The 22,040-nt window shown below is 43.8% G+C and overlaps 1 protein-coding gene across 1 annotated transcript in view; it reads right to left on the reverse strand.

Moving 5' to 3' along the window:
• Positions 1–22,040, reverse strand: part of Nwd2 (NACHT and WD repeat domain containing 2) — a 129,485-nt gene that overhangs the window by 6,718 nt on the left and 100,727 nt on the right. Inside the window, exons 4-5 of the mRNA XM_051174019.1 lie at positions 4,405–4,608; positions 3,250–3,394 (exon numbers count right to left, since the gene is read on the reverse strand). Coding sequence (XP_051029976.1) covers positions 3,250–3,394; positions 4,405–4,608 — 349 coding nt within the window. The remainder of the gene's footprint in view (positions 1–3,249; positions 3,395–4,404; positions 4,609–22,040) is intronic.

The raw sequence follows: 22,040 nt of genomic DNA on the forward strand, positions 1-22,040 counted from the left end.
CTATCCTGACTTCCCTCTGTCACCAGGAAGTATATATAAGATGAGATAAATCCTTTGCTCCCCAAGTTGCTTTTAGTCTTTTTTTTTTATCACAGCAATAGAAAGCAAACAGAAACACCCATTTCTGCTTCCCATCCCCCCCTCTGTCTCTCCTCCCTTCCCCCATCCCTTCTTCCTTCCTCCCAGCAATCCTGGCTCCTTCTTCATAAATTAACGTTCTTGAGCAATTACTATGCACTATATACATCCTGTTAGTTGTGTTCTTATGCACTATACATCCTGTTAGTTGTGTTCTGCACAGGTTGAGAGGAGGCAGGCAATGCTAAGAGAAAAAGCCAGCGATGCCTGCAACACTTTAGATGAACCCGAATAAAAAGCAATGCGACAGGAAGTCCACTCTCTAGATCGTGGAGGCAGTGTGCACCTTCATGGTTGAGGGGGAGCTTGTGTTTATAATTGCTGCTGTAGGTTAGTCCTGGAATACCCTCAGCTGCTGTGTGTTAAAGGGTTGTTCCCCGGAGTCTGTTATTGGGACTGAACTTTTAAGAGGTAGGTGTGGTCCTGTGGGAGGTCTGGGGTTGATGGGGCATGTCTTTGAAGGGACGCTGGGGACTCTAAGCTCTTACTGGTTTTTATTTTCATTACTCAATATGAGGTGAACAGTTTTGCCACGAGCTAGTGCTGTGTGACCTTACTATAGGCCCAAAGGCAATGGGGGCATTGAATTGATTGATCACAGGCTGGGAGGCTACAAGATGGAACAAAAATAAATACTTTTCTCACCTCGGCATTTGTGATAGAAAGAGGGAACTGCATAATAGAATTCCCGAAATTCGTGCACACATATTCCAACCTTCCCCTCTCTTCACTGGGCCATTTTCATTTTCTGTCTTTGCAGTTGCTTCAGTGGACTTCACCAGACTATGTATGGCTTTACAAAGCTATTTATATACATGTGTATTCCGTGGTTGAGGGTCAAGGGCTTTTACACATGGTTTTTTTTCTCTCTGTCACGATACTGTTACCACATTGGGATACGGTATTGGGAATCTGTGTTCCCAGTGCACAGCATTCAAAGCAGTGATCTGAAAGTGCAATTAATATATTGCTTTTCCTCAGCAATTGCTCACCATGAGCTTTAGAAAGTTCTATTCTGCATATCTGATGACCTTTACCCAGCGGTGCTTGCTTTCTCAAAACTGAGACTGCCCTGTTCCTGCAGAAGTCAGCTTCTCTAGAGTTTCTGACAATGAGGCTTCCTTTGCCTGTCTGTGGGAGGCTGCCCACTGCTCTGTCATGGGGAGCTGGAGGATGTGTGTGTGTGTATGTGTGTGTGTGTGTGTAACTGTATGTATATGAGTGTATGTGTGAGTGTGTATGTCAGTGTGTGTGTATGTGTGTATGAGTGTGTGTATATGTGTATGCATGTATGTGAGTATGTGTGTGTATGTATGTAAGTGTGTGTATGTGTGTGTGTATGAGTATATGTGTGAGTGAGTGTGTATGTCAGTGTGTGTGTGTATGTAAGTGTGTATGAGTGTATGTATGTGAGTGTATGTACGTGAGTATTTGTGAGTGTGTGTGTGAGTGTATGTATTCAAGTGTATGTGTGTGTGTGTATGTATGTCAATGTATGAGTGTATGTGTGAGTGAGTGTGTATGTCAGTGTGTGTGTATATGTAAGTGTGTTTGGGTGTGTGTATATGTGTGTGCATGGATGTGAGTATGTGTGTGTGTATGTGAGTATGCTTGTGTGTATGTGTAGGCATGTGAGTGTGCGTATGTGTTTGTGTGTGTATGAGAGTATGTGTGAGTGCCATGTGTGTATGTTTGGATGTGTGTGGATATGTTTATGTGTGTGAGTGTGTGTGTGCTATTTTAATACAAAATTGGGTCCTGACACATTTTTCTGCAGTTCCAGACCCTCCTTTCCATCTTCCCATGTCAACACATGCTATTTAGTACGGAGTTCTTCGGATGGCCACTTTCAGACCTCCCATCATCCTCCCCAAACCTGACTTTCTTGCTGTTCATGAGAGTTCCAGAATAAAGGCTTGCCTGTGTTGAACATTCTAAGATGTTGCTTGATGGGTTAGTTGTTGTGGTCAAGGAGGACTGGAATGTTGCAGGTACAGATACAAATTATCTTAGATTACCTTTAGCCCCATATAGTTTTTTTTTTTTTTTTTGGAGCCTACCTTTGCATCCACCAAACATCCTAACTATCTATGGGGTAAACTCTTTCTTTCTTTTTTTCTTTTTTCTTTTTTTTTTTTTCTTGAAATGTACATACAAACAGACTCTTAGCTTCCACTGATTTACAGGCTAAGATGTTGTCAGATAGCACCTGATGCCCATAGCAGGGAGTTCTCTGCAGAGCTGGAACCCACCTGTCTTGTGTTTCTACCAAGGTATTTGAAAATGCCTTGATTTATTGCTTTCTTTTGTTCTGTAGCTACAAAAGCTTCAGAGAACTGCCACCTTGTTACACAGGGTTTTTGGAGCAACCCGAACCTGTGTTCCCAGGCCATGGTCATATTTGGTTCTAGAATAAACAAACACCTTATTCTGTTGGCCGAGAGACCTGCTTGTGCACGGACACCCAGTCCAGTCCCTCTGAGGGATTCTAACCAGCTGGTTCCACTGCCTGGGATTCTCCCCTTAGACAGTCATGATACTGCTAACTGACTACTTCCATCTTCTACCTCAAAAACCAGCTCAGCCCATCCTGTCCACACCAGAGCCCCAGCATCGCTCCTCGGCCACTGCTTTTTATAACTGTTGCATTCAAGTTACAAGTTATTTAATTTCTGCAAAGAGCTTGCTTGTTTATTACTTGACAATAATTTCTTTGCCTCAGTGCCATCTGGGTCTGTTTCCAGGAGAACGGTGGCTGTCCTTATCCATTGCTGTCTCCCAGATCTGGCCTTTAAGGTTCCCACGCCTTTGCTGAGAGACTAAGATGGCAGGAGAGGCTCCACTGACAATTACAGAGTGTGGCTATTATACCCAGCCGCCTCTGAACTTCCTTTAAAATCACATTTGTTAGAGAAGCTGACGACCTAAGTAAGGGGTTTGTTGGGAATTAACACATTTTTTTCTTTCCCTCTGGGATGTGGAGACATTGATCAAATTAACTTTGTGTGGTAACAAATGGGATTAAATTTAAAGACCCCCCCCCCCAAGGGAGACTGTGGATGCATCCATGTTTCACCTGTTTCTTGATTTACTGAAGACACGTGGAATTACCTGAGAACAGGTACCTCTTAGCCTGGCCGTGCTTCATTTTACCCTGTTCGTGGAGCAGTTTGACGGCGGCTTTAAATATGGTTTTGATTTCATCCGATATTTCTTGCCATGGCCTCTCGTTTTCAGGACCGGCAGAAGGCTGCGTCTAGGAAATGTTGAAAATGGGAGGTTAGTCTCAAAATCGTGAAAGGCAAAACAGTGTTTAAGAGCAAGACATATGGTATCACACACACACATACACACACACCTCTTTAACTCTTTCTCTTCTGCATGGGCTTGTACTATGCCCTTATCAGGCCATCAGGAGATGGAGGTTCCCACCCACCTTGACTTTCAAAGCCCTAAATTGTGCTCCTTTTTGTCCTTTGCTTAGTTTTAAAAGTTTCAATATACTATGAAACTATGTAGGACAGGAGAAGATAATGAGGCATAAGTAAATCAATATACTCTATGATTCTACCCAAGCTACAGGAAATTATACTGTTGGGAATGTTAAAGGAGAACTATAAAAAATGTACTAAAACCGTACTATCAGAGATGTACTAAAATTTATTTGTCTTATACTTCCAGGTTGCAACCCATCATTGCGGGAAATTAGGCAGAAGCTCAAGCATGAGCTGAAGTAGAAACCACAGAGGAAGGCTGGTCCCTGATGTAAGCTCAGCTAGCTTTCTTATCTAGCCCAGGGTCACGTGCCTAGGATAATATTGTCCACAGTGCACTGAGCCCGCCCTCATGCATCAGCTAGCAATGAAAACAGTCTCTCTCTCTCTCTCTCTCTCTCTCTCTCTCTCTCTCACACACACACACACACACATACACATGCCAATCTTTAAATCCAGGTTCCGTCTTTCCAGGCAACGTTAGGTTGTGCCAAGTTGACAGTCAGAACTCAGACAAGACGTAAGAGGAGAGAGAGTTAGCTTTGGTAAGATAATGGCGCAATCCTTTTGAGAATTAATAGGCTATGTGGACTTACAGATGGCAGGCATGACATATGCCAATCAGAGCAAGCTTAGTCATAGTCTCATATCCCCCGAGGGAGTTTACAACTGATAGGCTTTTGCTAGTATAGTTTAACGATAGATATACTCCAGAGAGAAGGGAAATACTCCAGATATACTCCAGAGGGACGGGCAGAGGAGGCAGACTTACTGAGTTCTTGTTGCTTCGCGTCACCTCTAGCCTGGGTCTGAGGTAATACGTTGCTGGCACAGAGTTCTCATCGCGGCAGTACCAATCTTCCAGTAACTTCGTCTCTAACTTTGCCTCCACGGCAGCGTCCAAAATCATTTCAAACTCTGAAGCTTCAACTTCCCCGGGGATTCGAATGTTCCCATATTTTTCGCCTAAAAGTCCCTGTGTATCAACAAGAAGGTTCGTTTTATACCCACGGCATGTGGACACTCAGTAACTACTAGTAAACCGCAAGATACATTGTTAGGTCAAATTTCTATCATCACAGTGTGTACAAGTACAATTGTGTTAGCTATAAGTTGTCTAATGTACGTAGGGAGTAATTTGCATATCCTTTTAGATACAAATCCCCCAAAGTTTGTATTACAAAACAAAAGCTGTTCTATGCTGATAATTGTTGGCAACAAAGAAACACGCAGGACCTTATGAAAATTTCAAACAGGCAAAACTTCTAATGGGGAAATTGCTCTGCGTGACTGTCAGTCCCAGATCCACGCAATCCGGGAGTCCAGAGGGCAATGCCACTGAGTGTGGTGCTGCCAACCGCCAGCCCAGCCCACTGATATGGCTCACATGTACACAGAAAGTAGCATTGCCGCCAATATCCTCTTAGTGCTTACATGAAGGCGATAAATAACCACACAGTGCACACACGGACAGTTACAATACGACACAATTTCCCTGGAGCTCCAGGACCTGCCCATCAGACTCGAGAGTGGTCAGATCTATGGATCAGTTCCTAATGTTTGCCCTGAAGATCATCTGCCTCAGCGCACTCAGAATACTTGCTAAAACAGAAATTCCTAGTGCCTTCTCAGGCTTAAAAAATATTGCAGAGGATCATGGGGGTGGGGGTTCCAGGAATTTGCATTTTTTTTTTTTTAAAGAAGCGACACTAGAAGAGTTTATTCAGAAAAGACTAATGCGGCTCTAAATTTAAGCACCGACAGAGAGTGAGGGACATCGAAGAGAAGGTAGGAAAGCAGTGCATCCCCTGGAGGAGTGCAGGCTTCTCTCTCTTTATTATTAATTGCATTTTCATTTAGTTTACATTGTTACAGCAGTTCCCCTTCCCTTTTCCCCGGCCCCTCGGCCTCCCCTCTGCACCACCATCCACTCCTCCTCTGTTTCCCTTCAGAAAGGGGCAGCCCCCCCTGGGTGTCAACAAAGCAGGGCATATCAAGTTGGGGTAGGACTAAGCTCCTCCCTTTGTATTAAGGCTGGGCAAGACGACCCAGTATTGGGAAATAGTCTCCTAAAAGCCAGCTCAAGTATTAGAGGCAGACCTTGATCCCATTACCAGGAGTCCCACAAACAGAACATTCTATGCAACTGTGGCACATATGTGGAGGGCCTAGGTTGGTCTCATACAGAGTCCCCAGCTGTCAGTTCAGAGTCTGTGAGCTCATAGGAGCCCAGGTTAGTTGTTTCTTTGGGTTCCCCTGTGATGAACTTGACCCCACCTCCACCCCGGGCTAGTACAATCCTTCCTCCCTCTCTTCATCAGGATTCCTTGAGTTCTGCCCAGTGCTTGTCTGTGGATCTCTGTCTCTGCTTCCATCAGTTACTGGATGAAAGCTCCCTTATGACAATTGGGGTTGCCATCAATCTGATTACAGGAGGGTGCCAGTTGCAAGCTGCCTATCCTCTATCGCTAGGAGACTTAGCCGGCCATTTCTGGGTTAGGGAAAAAGCTGGTGCCAGGGAAACTCCCAGGAATTCACAAGGATGACACCAACTAAGACTCCTAGCAGAAGTCGCATTTTCGAGTGAGTTGAAGAAGTTTGAGAAGCAGTGCTTGTGTGCACTGGGGGATTAATGGTCTCATGAGTGATGTTTGGCTGATGTTTGCCTGAAGCAGGGGACCTGGGGATGGAATGGATCCTTACAAAAATCGAAATCTATTTAAAAATAATTGTTTCTTTGAGTGGAGCACCTGGCACCAGGCAATATAGTTATTTGATCAATAGAGTGAGGCTAAATGCGTCATAAAGATGACTAATGGAAAATTTTCTGTAGTATTCGATTCAAATAACAAGCATATATTGGGTACCTACTGCATAGTGGTAACACAGAACTTTATAGAAGTAATAACGTGCTGGGTAGGTCTAGAACTACTTATTGGATTGTTCTGCCCTCATCTTTTTTCATCTATTGATTATTCCTTTAGGTGGAATACTCATAAATCATGCGTTAGTTATTTTTGTTTTGTTTTTTTTTTCTTCAAGAATCTAAGACAAGAGTCTACCCTAGTCTTATCTAGTTATTTGAGAGACATTAAAAAAATTGCTGGCACATTTTGAGGAAGATTTTTTTTGGTTCTTTGTATTTATAGGTCTAATGTAACACACACGTTTGTTTGTAAAACAGGTATTTTGCAGGGATGGAGAGCTTGGGGTTTAAAGCGTGTCAACCCAACTCGGTTGCCAAGTCTAACGTGATGGATAGATAGGTCAGAGCAGGGCAAAGAAGACACATTGCATACCCACAAGCTTTGCAGGAAGACTCTGTGACAAAATGAAGTCCCAGTGAGGTTATTTCTTGACTAAGTAGCCACAGAAAATACCCATGAGTGACCTGGAGGTGGCTGCAGACCCTACAACAGCAGGAAACTCCTCTGCCTGCTGTTTCCTTTCACCACTGAAGGAGAACAAGGTTCTCTACACCCTCCTGGCTGCAAACATTTGTCTAGATAAACATTTGCTGAGGAAGCGAGGGACTTCATGTCACTTTGCATTTTTTGTTAGCCCGGAACCCTGGACAGAAGACATGCATAGGAAGAAGATAAACTTCAATTTCCCATTGCATTGTTTAAGCAGTCTGGCCAAATACCCAGGAACATAAACGTGAGTTTTTTCTGCATGCAGAATACCATAATCACCCCTCTCTCCCACCCCATCCATCAAACACACCTTGGTCCATTCGTAAGCACTGAGGTTAACTTATGTAAATTAGACAGGAAGCAAGAGTTTGGTTGCTCACACACAATCTAGAGAGTTATGCACAAAGGAAAGTGTAAGGACAAGTTGAGCACTTTCAGGCATAGTTTTGGCACAAGTGATTGTACGTCGTGACACTTGGGCATTTGTTGGCATTGGTGGTCACGTTGAAATATGTCAGATGCTAATGGATTGTTTGCCTTACGGTGGTTCCTTTAAAAAAAATATTTTGTTTTTTATCTTGTATCTGAGTGTGTTGCTTACATGCATGCATGTGCACCAGATGTGTGTCTGATTCGTGAAGAGGTTTTGGATACCCTGTAAATGGAATTGTAGGTGGTTGTGGGTCCCCATGTGGATTCTGGGAACTGAACTTTGGTCCTCTAGAAGAGCAGCCAGTGCTCTTAACTGCCTAGCCATCCCTCCAGCCCTTACATGGCTCATTTTGCTACGTGACTCTCACACAGGTAGAAAAGGAGAAAGAAATGCTCCCCAAATAGTGAGGCCTTCCTGTGAGCTTCAATGCATAAAGGCCTTCTTTTTTCTTTCTCCTTTTCCTTCTGTACCTGTCAGTATGGGCACATCTGAACCATGGCTTTCAAAGGCTTAGAGATAACATTTTCTTTCCTCTTCATTGATTGATTTTTCTGTTCCGTTGGGCAAATATTGATCTCCCTTCCCTTGGCTCTGTATGTGCAGTTAACTCTGTCTGGGCTTGAGCCCTTTTGGATTTGGGCCTGGTGTGAAGGTATAATGTTGTTACTGTACCAGACAGTAGAGACACTGAAGGACCCTTGAAGGGTTTGATGAACTGCGTGTCCGGAAACAGACTCATTATGGGCTTGTGGGTATCATTTTTTTAATAGGGAGGTAGCAGGTGTTCATGAGCCATCACTCATGGGAGTAGCAGGGAGTAGAAGAGAGGTGTCTGCCCCCCCCTTGTGTTGGCAGAAACGCATACCCTGCAAATGTCCTATTCCCTGACTCAGTCACCGTTGGTAAGACAAACTCCCTCCTTCATAAGCTTCTTCTCTTTTTCCTTATCAGGAGAAGAAAAATTCCCATTTCAAGTATGACGTTTCCTTCCAGGAAGTCTCATTAGCTCTTCAGGCTGTGTAATCTGGGGAGAGTTGCTGACAAGGATTCCCCAGGGTTCACAGACCCCAGGTCATCTGTCCCAGACCACTCTCTGGGGAGATACAATAGCAACCGTACTTGCACAGGGGAGGTCTACCTTGATAATCCCGTTCTTTCTGTTCATCCAGCTTCAGGCATGTTCTCCCTTCTCAGAGTGCCTTTGACTGGTTTATTTTCTTGCACGGCTCTGCTAGCCAGTGCCCTCCAAGGGGCCGGCCACCCAGTATGGTTCACCCATTGCACAGCCTATGGAGTTTGTGCCCTTGGATTTGGTGTCAGTCAGTCCAATATATGGTTGAGGTGTGGGACAATGTGGTTATGGTTAATTCTCAGGGCACACATGACTAATGTTTATTATCAGTGCCCCTCCGTGGAGTGGGACCAACCAAATCTTACCAGCATCAGCTTCTTGACGTAGTGTTCTGAGTGACAGGGAAATTGAGAGTTACCTACACAACAATTAAGATTTTTAATAAAAGATGAGTAGTACAGCTTACTCAAAACTTTTCAGAAGTATCATGTGTTCCAAGAATAAAAAAGTGAGTGGGTGGTTAATTTCATGTGTCAGTTTCGCAAAGCCATAGGCAGCGTAGACAAATGGCTAAGCATTACTCCTGGGTGTGTATGGAAGGTCGTATCAGGACAAGACTAACACGGAATCGGTAAATTGATGACACAGATGGTCTTTCCTGGTACACTGAGGAGAGCTGAATGGCAGAGGAAGGAGAATTTGCTCTCCTTGCCTGCCTCCTGAGCTGAGACACTGACTTTGTTTTGCCCGTGGACTAGGTCTCACACCTTTGTTTCTCCTGGATCTCCAGACACACACACACACACACACACACACACACACACACACACACACACACACACACACTTCATCCTGTTTCTCTGCAGAATTGTGACTTCTACAGGGGCTGTCAGGAAGTAATGACCAGTGACTAAATTTAGTTACAAACAAAATCATGTCCATATTAAAGACAATCTAGACACGTAAACTCCTGACAAATTGTCTTTACTGTCTCAGTTACTTTTCTATTGCTGGGCTAAAATACCACGATGAAGGCAACTTGTAAGAGAAAACATTTAATTTGCGGCTTAGAGTTCAAGAGGGGTGGAGTCCACCACCATCATGGCAGGGAGTACTGCAGCAGGCAGGCATCCCGCTGGAACAGAAGCTAAAAACTCACGTCTTTAGACACAATCCCTAGGCAGAGAAAGCTAACTGGGAATGGTGTGGGCTCAAAGGCCACACCCAGTGACATTCCAATAAGGCCACCTTTCTTACTCCTCCCTAAACAGTTTCACCAACTAGGGACTGAGTTGCGAGCCTTGGAGGTGACTCTCATTCAAACTACCAGAGGATAGCATCCTGACAATTATCCACATCTCTATTATTAGGTTTATTTTGAAATTATGTGTATGCTTGTACGTCTACACGGGTCTATGTGTGTTTGTGAGTGCAGGTGTTGGCAGAGGCTAGAGAGGTCAGATTTCCAGGAGCTGCGGTGAGCTGCCTGTCCTGGGTGCTGGGAACCAAATTTGGGTTCTCGGCAAGGGTAGTGCAAGCTCTGAATAGCTGAGCCATCTTTCCAGTCCCCTAGAGATATACTTTTCACAGGAAGAAGCGTATTACATTTTCTTATTAGTGTGACAGAATGCCTCACAAAAGCCTGTTAAGAAAGGCAGGCTTATTTGGCTCAAAGTTGGAGGACATAGTCCATCATAGCAGGCACCGTGTAGCGGCCAGAATGGTTCTGACTATAGGGGCAGGAGCCTGGGGGCATTTGATCACATTGTGTTCAGTCAGAAGTAGAAGGCGCTGAATGCTGGTGATTCAGTTCATTTTCTTCCTTTTCCTTTTCCATTTGGTTTAGAAACCCAGTCCATGGGGTGGGGGGTGGTGCCCCCCATTCAGGCTGGGCCTTGTTTGGCTCCTCAGGAAAACCTCTTTGGAAACTCTCATAGAGACGCCCAGAGTATCTGTTTCTAAATCCAGTCAAGTGTCGATGAAGATTAACCATGTCAAGAATGGATGGTGGTACACATGTTTGATATATGAATGTACGTACCATCCATTTAAAAGTTATTTCGTTATCCAGGTAACTGATAATTCATGGTAGTTATAATGATTAGATATTTGCTGCCACTGCCTATAGCAAAGATTTATCTTTTTTTTTTTTTTTTTTTTTTTTTTTTACAGTTTCTACATAGTGAGCCTATGATTTCACATGCCACAGTGCCATTCGCAGACACAAGATACAGAAACAAAGAAATTTGCTTGCACATGCCGGGAGTGGTGCAGGTATAAAGAACACAATGAGCAGGAAGGTGTCAAGGTAAGATGAGGCACACTTGGTAACTGCAGCACAATGGGAGTAAAGTCAAAGACTAAACGATTTGCTAACACATTTGGCAGAGTGAGAGTAATTAAATTGATGTTTCAGTAAAGGTTCTTTGACAGCTAATTCTTAGCTTTATCGCAATCTCATGATAGCCTTCTTTCTGGAAGCTGCCATTCGTCACTTAATTACGCTTACTGCATTTACATACTCCAGACCACTGTGGAACAACTTTCATCAGTAACAATTCTGCTACATCTTGTTTATTTGCTACACATGCTTTTGTCTGGAAGGAAGCCTCATTCCTTGGGAAGGGCTGAAAACAGCCCCTACTCTTAAGAGCACCAGGAGAAAGGTAGTTAGTTAGTCAGTGGCCACAGGGTAGAAGAAGTTGCTAATAGAACCATGTTGGGTGGAGCCTTGGCAGAATTCACAATGCCACAGTGCAGACCACAACCCCAACCTTAGTCATGGAGAACTGCAGGATGTGTAAGGATGCTTGAAACCCCAGGTTAGAGGAAGATAATCGGGGAGGGGGTTATAAAACAAGGAGACAGGTTTTTGAGAGGTCGTGGGGGACAGCTCTTGAGACATACCAGAAGCAAGGTTTCTCTGTGTGTTCAGCTATACGCAGGAAGCAGCTAGGAATGTGGACATGTAGGTCAGATGAGGAATCTGGCTAGAAGAGTAGTCTTGGAAGCCAGAAAACATTTATTCAATAAATATTTACCGAAGGTGCAATTTACCTTGCAGGTGACCAATAGTTCAGATTTTCTCAGGGCTCCCCTAATCTGAACACTGAAGTCTCAGGACCCTCTTTAGATCCAGGCACACCAGTGCAGTTGGCTATGCTAACAGGACTGCCAGGATCCATTTCCTTTTGCGGGTTACTGCAGGTACAGATTGAGTCTCCAATGTTGTGGTGGCTGGGGGAAAACAGATGCAGGGCCCAGAGCTGGCAATCTCCTTGTTAGCCACATAGAAAGAGTGGAATGACCTCATACAAGACATAACAGAAGAAGCTAATACAGAAAAAATGAGGTGAAACTCGAATAAACAGAGAAAAGGATCCGTGCTGTAAATGGGCCACTCATGTAAGCGAAACAAAATTCCGATGAACAGGAAAAATAATAATGGCCACCTCTGTTCACAACCACAGCACTGCAAATAAAAACACTGGCAAGACAGGAACATTTTTGGTGATCAATTCAACCGAGGAACCCAATGAGAATACCCAGAGGTTTCCAGGCAACAGGAGAGGGGGACACTCAAAGAGAGAGTGCTGGTAAAAATGGGTTTAGCAACACTGAGCATGTAGTTTGGCAGGAACTAGACATTTCTCCTTTAGGAAATTCGTCTTACCGCTGGCATACAGATTTCTGTGCAAGAGTGTTAGACAGTTTTTAGCTTCTATTTTTGCTTTATTCTGTGAGCGCTCTAACTCACTAATTGTGCTATAAGCGAAGAAACTGGGAGTGAATTACTGACTGTAATTACAGCTGACAGAACATCGCAGTTTTTTAAATTCTGGGAAATTAAGCAACAAAGAAACCAAGAACCCCCCCAACAACAACAACAATAAACCAAATAACAAAACAAATGAACAGATTGACTGTGTCTCTATAGACCAGTTCAGTAATTCACCATCCTGTTGCATTTTCAGATGATTCTTTTATAAACTAAAACAAACAAAAATTATTCTTGGTGGTTATTTTGAATGTTTGGCTTGACCTAACATAGAAGCACCTGAGAAGCGTATCTCAGCGAGCAATTTTCTGTATCGGGTTGGCCTGTGGGCATGTCTGTTGGGGACTGACTATCTTGATTCTGTTAGCTGAAACCTGCCCACTGTGGGCTGCGCCATTCCTTACACAGGGGCGCCCTGAACTATAAAGCAGTAAAGAAAATGAGTGGAGCACACTCATGTGTGTGTTAGTTTGTTCCTCTCCGTTTCTTGACTGTGGATGCAATGTGACAACAGCCTTGAACTCCTGCTTCTGTGATTTCCCACATATATAACCCTGGCGTGTGAGTGAAAATAAGCCATTTCTTTCCTAAGTTGCTGTCATTGGGATGTATTGGATGTATGAAAGTCTCAAGTATCATAGGTTAGCCTCGAGTTTACAATGTAGCTAAGGGTGACCTTTACCACCTGAGTACTGGGATTATAGGTATGGATCACTATGCCTTATTTATATGGTGCTAGGTATCAAATCCAGATGCTCATGTATGATTGAAGCAAACACTTACTCAGTTTATTTGTTGACTTTGGGACAAAGTCTCACTATGTTGCCTTGGATGGCCTGAAGCTCACTATGTAGATCAGGCTGGACTTGAATTCATAGATATCTGTCTGCCTCTGCCTCCCGAGTGCTTGGATTAAAGGCTGTGGCTATCACACCTAGCAGACATCAAACTTTAGATTTGAAGCTTATACTATATCCTGGTTTCTAATTTCATACACATCAGCATAGACCTCTTGCCCATGGAGCCTGGCTTCTCTAGCTGGCGAGGTTCCCGTCCCAGCTCAGTTACGTGGTGCATGTTTTCCCAACTCAGATTCCTGACACCACATCTGGCCCTCAGCAGGCTCTGGCTTCTCATTCTGCTGCCTTGAAGGATCAGTACTGTGGGGACCTTTCTTACTTCTTTGAAAGCCGTACAGAAAGTTGGATTGACTAAGCATGACACTGACCTACAGTTCTGAGAGCAATGTCTTCTTCGCAACTGGGTAAGAATCAAACAAGCCTGAAGGGAAAGCCTGTTTTTTGTGCCTTTCCTGGCTTACTGAGTATTCACTGTCTTAAAGGATGACAATAGGTGTTTTTTAACTACATCTATGGCTCATGAAGGCCTGCTGCAATTTACAAGAGTTTCCTATAGTACATGCCTAGCTTTAATTGGAATCTCACATTTATGAGTTCTGGATGTTGAGTATCTTATGCCTATTTAAAGAGTAGCAAACCCTCTATCTGCTATTGCTGGCTTACCACACAAGGGAGATATGAACTAGGGATATACTGTTAACTTATTTGATCATTGTAACAGTGCTGTGATTTACTGCTCACACATCAGACTGAGATCTCTAAGGATCAGCAGTGTGGCTAAGAACACACAGGTGGTGGAGCATAGAGAACCAGACCTCTGTCATTCTGAAGTCTGTGTCCTACCATACTGGTTTTTCTCTGGGGAGACTTCTAGATAGCTGATGTATCACTTCAGGCACTCTGGGATCTCTTAAAATGAGTTTCTATTTTAAAAAAGCCAAACTTAAAAAAAAATGCTGATACTTGTGTACTGTCTCTTAAGTAGATGACATTGGGTATAGTTTTTCTCTAACAGACAAGGTGGTACCGACTGTGGTAAAAGCAAAAGCTCTCTGCAGTGTGACCTTGGGCAAGCTGCTTAACCAATCTATAATCCAGACCCCTCGTCTGCAATGTGCCGATTGTGGCAGAGCCAGGCTGAGGGTCCTCATGTGAGTCAGAGGCATTGATACAAATAAGAGACCCAGAGTGGAGAGGGACGGATGAAAGCTGTGTAGGGCCTGCTCTTTTTTTTATTATTGATGGATTAGTCAATAATTTATCATTGCATGATATGTTGATCCAATTCTTTTGTATATTGTCTTTGTTTTATAAATGTCAAGCCGTGAGCTGCCACCTCCCGCTCTGTCATTGTGTTCACGTCTGTCTATTATAAGCTCAAACAAGGGAAGACAACCTCAACACACCAGCTTTGTAGAGTTGGAGGTTGAGCGTGAACAACACCTGTAAGGTGTGATTTCTGTTTAACAATCTCCCATAAGCACCGATTTGAATAACATGGGCTGCCTAGGCTTTTCTGTGTAGACATGGTTGGTCCATTTTCATATATCATCTTTGGTTAATGATCAGACACTGAGTCTTGACTTAATGCAGGTTTGGTAGGTTTTTTTTTCCTACCCTTCCCCTGGGCCTCACAAATGTTAAGCAAGACATTTACTACTCAACTACACCCACAGCCTTCTTTTTATTTCTGTTTATTTTGAGGCAGGATGTCACTAAATTATGTAGGTTGGCCTTGAACTCAACTCAAGCCCAGGTAGGCCTTGAAGTTGCAACCTTCCCTGCTTCAACCTCCTGTGGTAGCCAGTTCAGGCCTGTACCACTGGGCCTTGCTGGGTTAAGTTTTGTTGAAGCTGTGTTTCCCCATTGTGTTAACTTGGAAGCACGTATGTGACCCATGATTGGTTATATTGAGAATGATGCCGGAGGCATCACCCGCATCACTAATGGCATTATCTCAACCCACTGTTTTCTTTGGTCTGGGAGATAATTTTCTACTAATACTCATTCTGCATTCATGAATCATGTCCAACTCCCCCTCCTACCATGGCTTATTTGGGGGATTAAGACAACCACCATGTTGTATTTATGGTGTAAGAGCATCATGAGCTCATATGTATCCTGTTTACAAATTTATAAAACTTTGAGTAGTTTTGATAATTCTCAGGGTGCACTAAGTGGCATGGAAACCACTTGCTTAATTAGTGAAGAAATAACAGTTGAATTTAGAATCCGGGCCTGGTCCTGTATCAGGTACAGTCTACCCGTATCTTCTGTCAAAGCAGTCTGTTCACCTCAACACCGTCCAGTTTGTTTGTCAGTGCCTCACCCCATCTATGATGACACAACTATGGCGTATTCCTACCAACCTGATTGATGGGCGATGCCATTCTGTAAATATGTTTCTCATACTGGTTAATGAATAAAACACTGTTGGTCAATAGGAAAGCAAGACAGGTGGGACTAGGAGACAAGGAAGATTGAGGAAGTAGTAGGGAGGAGTCAGCATGGAGAGAACAGAGGTCTGGGCCCACTGCCCGGTAAGATGAAACCACATGGAAATACTTAGATTAATAGAAATGGGTTAATAATTAAGACAGAGCTAGCCGATAAGAAACAAGTACCTGGCCAACAGCATTATATCAAATACAGAGTCTCTCTGTGTTAATTGGGGCTGGCACTATGGTGGGTCCAGGCTGGCATGAAAACCTACTCGTAACAACCTGATAGTGATGTTAAATTAGACAAAGGCTGTCAGAATCCCAAGGCCTTTAGTAGTCCTTACTGTATAATCTATGAGGTAGAACGATGGCTCTCCAACCCTTCTGATGCAGCTACAGAAAGGAATGTGCTTGGTGATCCTGCTTATACACATACTCAAACATATAAACACATAACACGTGAGAAAGGAAAGCATTGGTCTCTAATCCAGAATTAGAGAATCGAAACTTCTGGGAGGGAGGTCCAATGACGCGTTTCTCCAAGTGGTTAACCCTGCTTTGTTCTGTTCTATCCCATTTCATCAAAAATTTCAATGTAAATGGGGGAAATCTCACAGGGCCCCATCCTCAGCAATTAGCATCTGCTGAGAGAGGGAGGGAGAGAGAGAACTAGTCTTCCCCAGAGATGGTCACCCTACTTGGTTATTCAATATCAAGTGGTCAGTCCTAGAAACATATATGTGTGCTTATAACACTGAGCTGACTCAGCAAGTTGTATTTATGTTTATACATACATACATACATACATACATACATACATACATATATACCAATAATATTTAAAGAAGAGGAGGCTGTAACAAGTACGCTTTATGCCAGCCGCTGGTCTTGTTCTGCCACTGCGCCAGCCCCAATTAACACACAGAGACTCTGTATTTGATATAATGCTGTTGGCCAGTTACTAGTTTCTTATCGGCTAGCTCTGTCTTAAATATTAACCCATTTTTGTTAATCTAAGTATTTCCACGTGGTTTCCTCTTACCGGGAGAGCTGGCTGGCATCCTGCTCTCTCCAGTCTCTCCATCTTGACCCCTCCTTACTACTTCCTCTTTCCTCCTTGTCTCCTAGTCCCACCTATCTTGGTTTCTTATTGGCCAACAGTGCTTTATTCATTAACCAGTATGAGAAACATATTTACAAAATGACATCTCCCATCAGGAGGCCACAAATTTGTGAGGGAGTCCAAGGTGGGAGCAAGGAAAGGGTAAGATGGAGGAGAGGGAGAGTGAAATTGATATAATTACATTAACGGAATAAAAAATATTCTGGTGGCAATTCACTAGGCTGGAATGATTTTTTAAAATCCACTATTAGATAGCAAAACGTACTGGCCTCTGCTGGATAAAAAGGGATTTCATCTTCAAAAAATGTGTAATCTTTCAAAGAAAGAACCTCTCATACAGAGATCTAGGGTCCCTCCCCTAAGATTGCTTCTCCCTTACAATTCTGTTTGCTGGAGGCAGGTGCCCTTCTGATTCCAGCCACACTGTTAACTGTGCTGGGAGGGAATAATATGTGATCAAAGTATAGGCTCATGGAGGAAGAGGACCATTGATCTGAGCTAGGGGTCCCAGTCAAGGCTTCAAGCTGTGAACAGAATGTCACACATTTACTTGTGAATAATTATACTTACCCGTGGGGATGTAGGTTTTGGTGGGAAAAGACAGAGGCACACAGACAAGCAGCCATAGAACATTCTGGAGTCAGTGAGGTTTCACATTGTCTGTGGGGAAGCGAATTCCCTGAAGGAAGGGTGGGAAAGATGTAAAACTTGAAGGGGCCCCCTACTGGATGAAAAGTACTTAAGTGGGCTCACTGGGGTGGGGGTTGGGATGGAAATGGACCAGTTAGGTGAAGCCTAGCAAAACCTCATGGCTGAAAAGCAGGAGGTGCCTTTAAAAGGCATCAAGAAGCTTGGCAAGACAACGACAGACTTTTGATCTTTCTCAGAAAATCATAGCACTACTCAAGGCCTAGGGGTGTGTCTTTGGTGAGTTCCTGCACTTTCCCCTAACACTAAGACTTCTCAGCAAACTGGGCTATGTAGAGGTGAAGGGATTCCCTCAAGAGATGAGGGGAGACTAGGGGATGACCGCCAGCCAGTTCTTTCATCCCTCAATAAATAGGGAAAGTATCCCACATGCTGGTGTGTTTGACTCTGGTTTGTCTTCACTGACACTCATGTTGAATGTTGCTTCCCATTGTAATGGTGCTGAGGGGTGGAGAAGCCTCTAATAGGTTGTTGGAAGAAAAGAGCCCAGTACTACTGGAAGGTGTCATGTCCATCTTTTGGGGAGTATGCCAGAGACTGTTAATGAGACCACTACAGGTCTCCTTGTTCTGGAAGGCTTATTCGATTGCACTTTTAATCATAACTATAGGAAACTGAACAACAACAAAGTATTAAAGCTACTGTTCTTTAGGGAAAGGCATACTTTTTCTAATTCCCATTTTAAGAAATGCAAACTGATTAACTGCATCTATATCCCACTGTGTTTATGATGCATTAAGAATCACAATGATAAACACTCCATGGGGGCTTCTTTGAGATGCCCATTTGTCTAAAGCAAGCACAGAGGGAAATTAGTTGAAGTGATTGAGAATTCTTAGCTAGCTCTCTCAACCTTGGCAACCGTCATGAATGCTCAAGGGGGAAAAAATGGTCCTTCCAAGTGAATTGATGGTGACGGAGAACTCTTTTCCACTTGAAGGAGGAAATACATGCCACCACTCTAGTTTCTGACTATGAATGGACAATTCCTTCCCACTACGGTCTGGTTAACAGCCAAAGGAAAGTGGACAAATCTGGGATGAATGAATTGGATGCCCCAAAACACAACCCAGAAAGGCGATTTCTCTTCGTTTTCCCACTGTAAGAACTGCCAGGGAAATTGGACTGTTAGCTTTGGGCTTCTTCCCTGCTGCATATGCTCTGGACAGATAGCAGCATGTTTAGAAATGAACACCGGGAGTATTAGAAGAGATGGGAAGCAAACCAATAAGGGCTTCTCGAGAAGCAATTTGCACACATGTGTCTGTTTAGATTCACTTTCCAAGGCTTCAGGTTTGAGATGGCGGAGGCTATAGATTCTAGCATCCTGCTTAGTTTCAGTGACTCTCACTACCTGCTGATTTAGAAGCAACTGAAACGCCTTGAAGCTAGAGAGACGCAACCCGTGGCAGGCATGCTTGGAGAAGCTCCTGCCTCAGCATCTCTGGCAGAACTTTTCCCAACCCTGATCTCAAGACCCCAACCTGGGGAGCTCATGAACCCCTGACTGATAGCTGGGAAGCCAGCATAGGACCGACCCAGGCCCCCTGAATGTGGGTGTCAGTTAGGAGGTCTGGGCAAGCTATGGGGCCTTTGGTAGTGGATCAGTATTTATTTCTAGTGTACAAATAGACTTTGGGAGCCAGTTCTACACAGAGGGATGCTCTCTCAGCCTAGACACATGGGAGAGCTCCTAGGCCCTGCTCCAAATGATATGACAGACTTTGAAGATCCCCCATGGAAGGCCTCACCCTCCCTGGGGAGCAGAAAGGAGATGGGATGGGGGTTGGAGAGGACAGAGGTGGAGGGGAGGGAGAGGGAACTGGGATTGACATGCAAAACAAGATTGTTTCTAATTAAAAAAAAAAAAAAAAAAAGATCCCAGCCCCAGCCTGGGATCTGGATTCTGTAGCCTGAGGGTAGATCCGGGGCCTTTGTACTTAGAAGGAAAGCTACACTCATAAACGTGTAGTATGGATCATAGGGAAAGACTAAGGAAATTACATTCATTCTCATTGAGCCTGGATGACAAATCTGGAATTGAATATGATAGATATAAGTTCCAGTTGGGGGGAGAACAGTTTGGAGACTCAGGTTACCATTAGATGATGGTGATATGGTGGCTGTAAATGATTCTTCTGGCTTGATCCTGCGTTTTGTTGCCCTTAAGCAATCCTTTCGATTTGTTCATATAGTTCTGAGTTCAACTACTCCCAGCATAGACAGACAGATGTTTATGATGGATGTTATCCACTGACAGCTGGGTATGAAAAATGTCATCACGCCAGATTGGATCAGAAATCATAAGAACAGCTAGAATTGAAGGAGAGCTCTGCAATCAGAAAGGAGGTCCCTTTATTTACATCAAGGGCCAAGAGGCATATTTGGCCATTAAGTTTAATGACGAAGTTTCAGAAAGAGGATCTCAAAGATAAATCTTTATAAATTTTCAAACATGTATCTAATTGAAAAATTGTTACTGAATAAAGGTCTTTAAAGAAGCAAAACAAATATACTAACTGTTTAAACATATTTACATTTCTTAAATAATTGTCGTTTCTATGCTGGGCCCATACAAGAGTATCACTATTCCCAATAAATAAGGAGTCAGGAAGCTCATGGGTCCCCCCGTCTTCCATTGTGTATCTACTATTGAGGCTACCAGGCTCCAGTGGACATCATCAAATAAATGCATGTCCACATAGACATCCCTGGTTAATCTCAGAGGGTCACAAACAAAATGATTGTACATGAATTGTGAATGAGAGAGAGAGACAGAGAGAGAGATTTGTGCAGAAGATGGGGGGATTGACAGGGGATGGTTGGGAGGTGGATGAGGGTGTTCAGTATGCATTATGTACCCGTGAAAAATTGTTAATAAACAACTTTTGTTAATAAAGTATGTTTAAGTTGCCGTTTGGAATTTAAAAAAGAATGTGGCATTAAGGAGTGCCTGGCTGGCTGAATCCAGGTCTTCTCCTACGGTGTTCCTGGAGTCAGGCATGGCCAGGGATGCTTAATCATCTGGCTCCACAGCTCCAGTCACCTGTGACATAAAAATGTTGCTGCCTCTGTTTGAATGACCACTCTTTATTTGAGTAGTTTGGCGTCTTGCAGTTCAGCCGGTAGACTTTTCTCTGTTCTAGTGTCAGTTAATTAGTCAGCCAAAGAAACAAAAACTGAAAAATTTAGCTGAAAAATATAGAAGTACGGGCAGTGAAGAGAAGGCAGATCCCTGGGCAGGGTGTTCTTCCCGGAGGGTGGCATGTTATGGTAAAGAACACAGACTCTGAACACTCATTGCTTGAATCCGAAGCTTGTTCACAGTGGCTGGGTGGCCCGGGCTGAGTCCCAGCCTCGCTTGGCTCCAGGTCTTTCCAGCAGCAGCTTCAGTACCTCACTTATCTTTCAAGGCTTATGAAGATTACTAAGCACTTTGAATGGCTTGGCCTGAACAATGCCTTGCTCACAGCAAACTTTTAGTAAACATGAAGCGTTTTCATTAGAGACAGTGGAGATGAAATTGTGCCATCAATTACAGAATTAAATTCAGGAGCGCTTTCATCACAGGCTGTGATTTTGGGCAACAGGACATCGATCATCGGCTTGGAATTAATTGGGAAGATATGCCTTCACCAAATAGATATTGGCAATGAGGTCCTTCTAGGACCAGAATGCGGCCGTTGTGCAACCCAGGGGCAGGGGAGAAGGGGCCAACAGAAAAAGATACGGTATGGAGGCAAGGCAGAGACAGTTCCCTCGGTAACTGGTTGCTAGGGACAAACATTTGGCAAAGGATGCTGGGGAACCACAATTTCCTTGAACAACAGTTAATGAAAATACTTTGTACTTACAGTGTGAGGGACTGCGGACATTGGGGACTCGGTAAGAAGGGCTCTGCAGTCTCTCTCCTTTTGTGCCCACCACCTCTGGGTGACGCCAGTGGAAATCTGGCTGAGCATGATAGATTTAATTTCCAACCTGGGGAGGGGCACCTCAGAGACCCCTTTCACAATCAGACGGGCTGTGCATGTGGCTGTGGAAGGTTGTCTCATTCCTATGTGTTGTCTCCTGAAGAGAGATGCCATTATGTATATGTTTCTCATACTGGTTAATAATAAAGCACTGTTGGCCAATAGGAAAGGAAGATAGGAGGGACTAGAAGACAAGGAGGAAATAGGAAGTAGTAAGGAGGGACAAGATGGAGAGCCTGGAGAGAACAGAACCGCCATTCCTCCGCTCTCGGTAAGACCACGTGGAAATACATAGAAATGGGTTAATAATTAAGACAGAGCTAGCCGATAAGAAACTAGCACCTGGACAACAGCATAATATCAAATACAGAGTCTCTGTGTGTTAATTGGGGCTGGTGTGGCAGCAGGACAAGACTCTGCGGTGGCGGGCGGAAATACTGTATGCCTTACAGTCTCCCTGTGGCAGTTCTGATGTATTCACCAAGTCCTGAGAAACACCCCAGGTGCTGACAAATGGATGTCGTCCCACGATGGATGGAATTCACTGAGTGCCCTAGGTAAATAATGGTGCCTGCACTGAGCAGAACAAGTCTTTGAAATGCT

This window comes from Phodopus roborovskii, unplaced genomic scaffold (genome assembly GCF_943737965.1).
Source record: "Phodopus roborovskii unplaced genomic scaffold, PHOROB, whole genome shotgun sequence".
Classification (NCBI taxonomy): domain Eukaryota; kingdom Metazoa; phylum Chordata; class Mammalia; order Rodentia; family Cricetidae; genus Phodopus; species Phodopus roborovskii.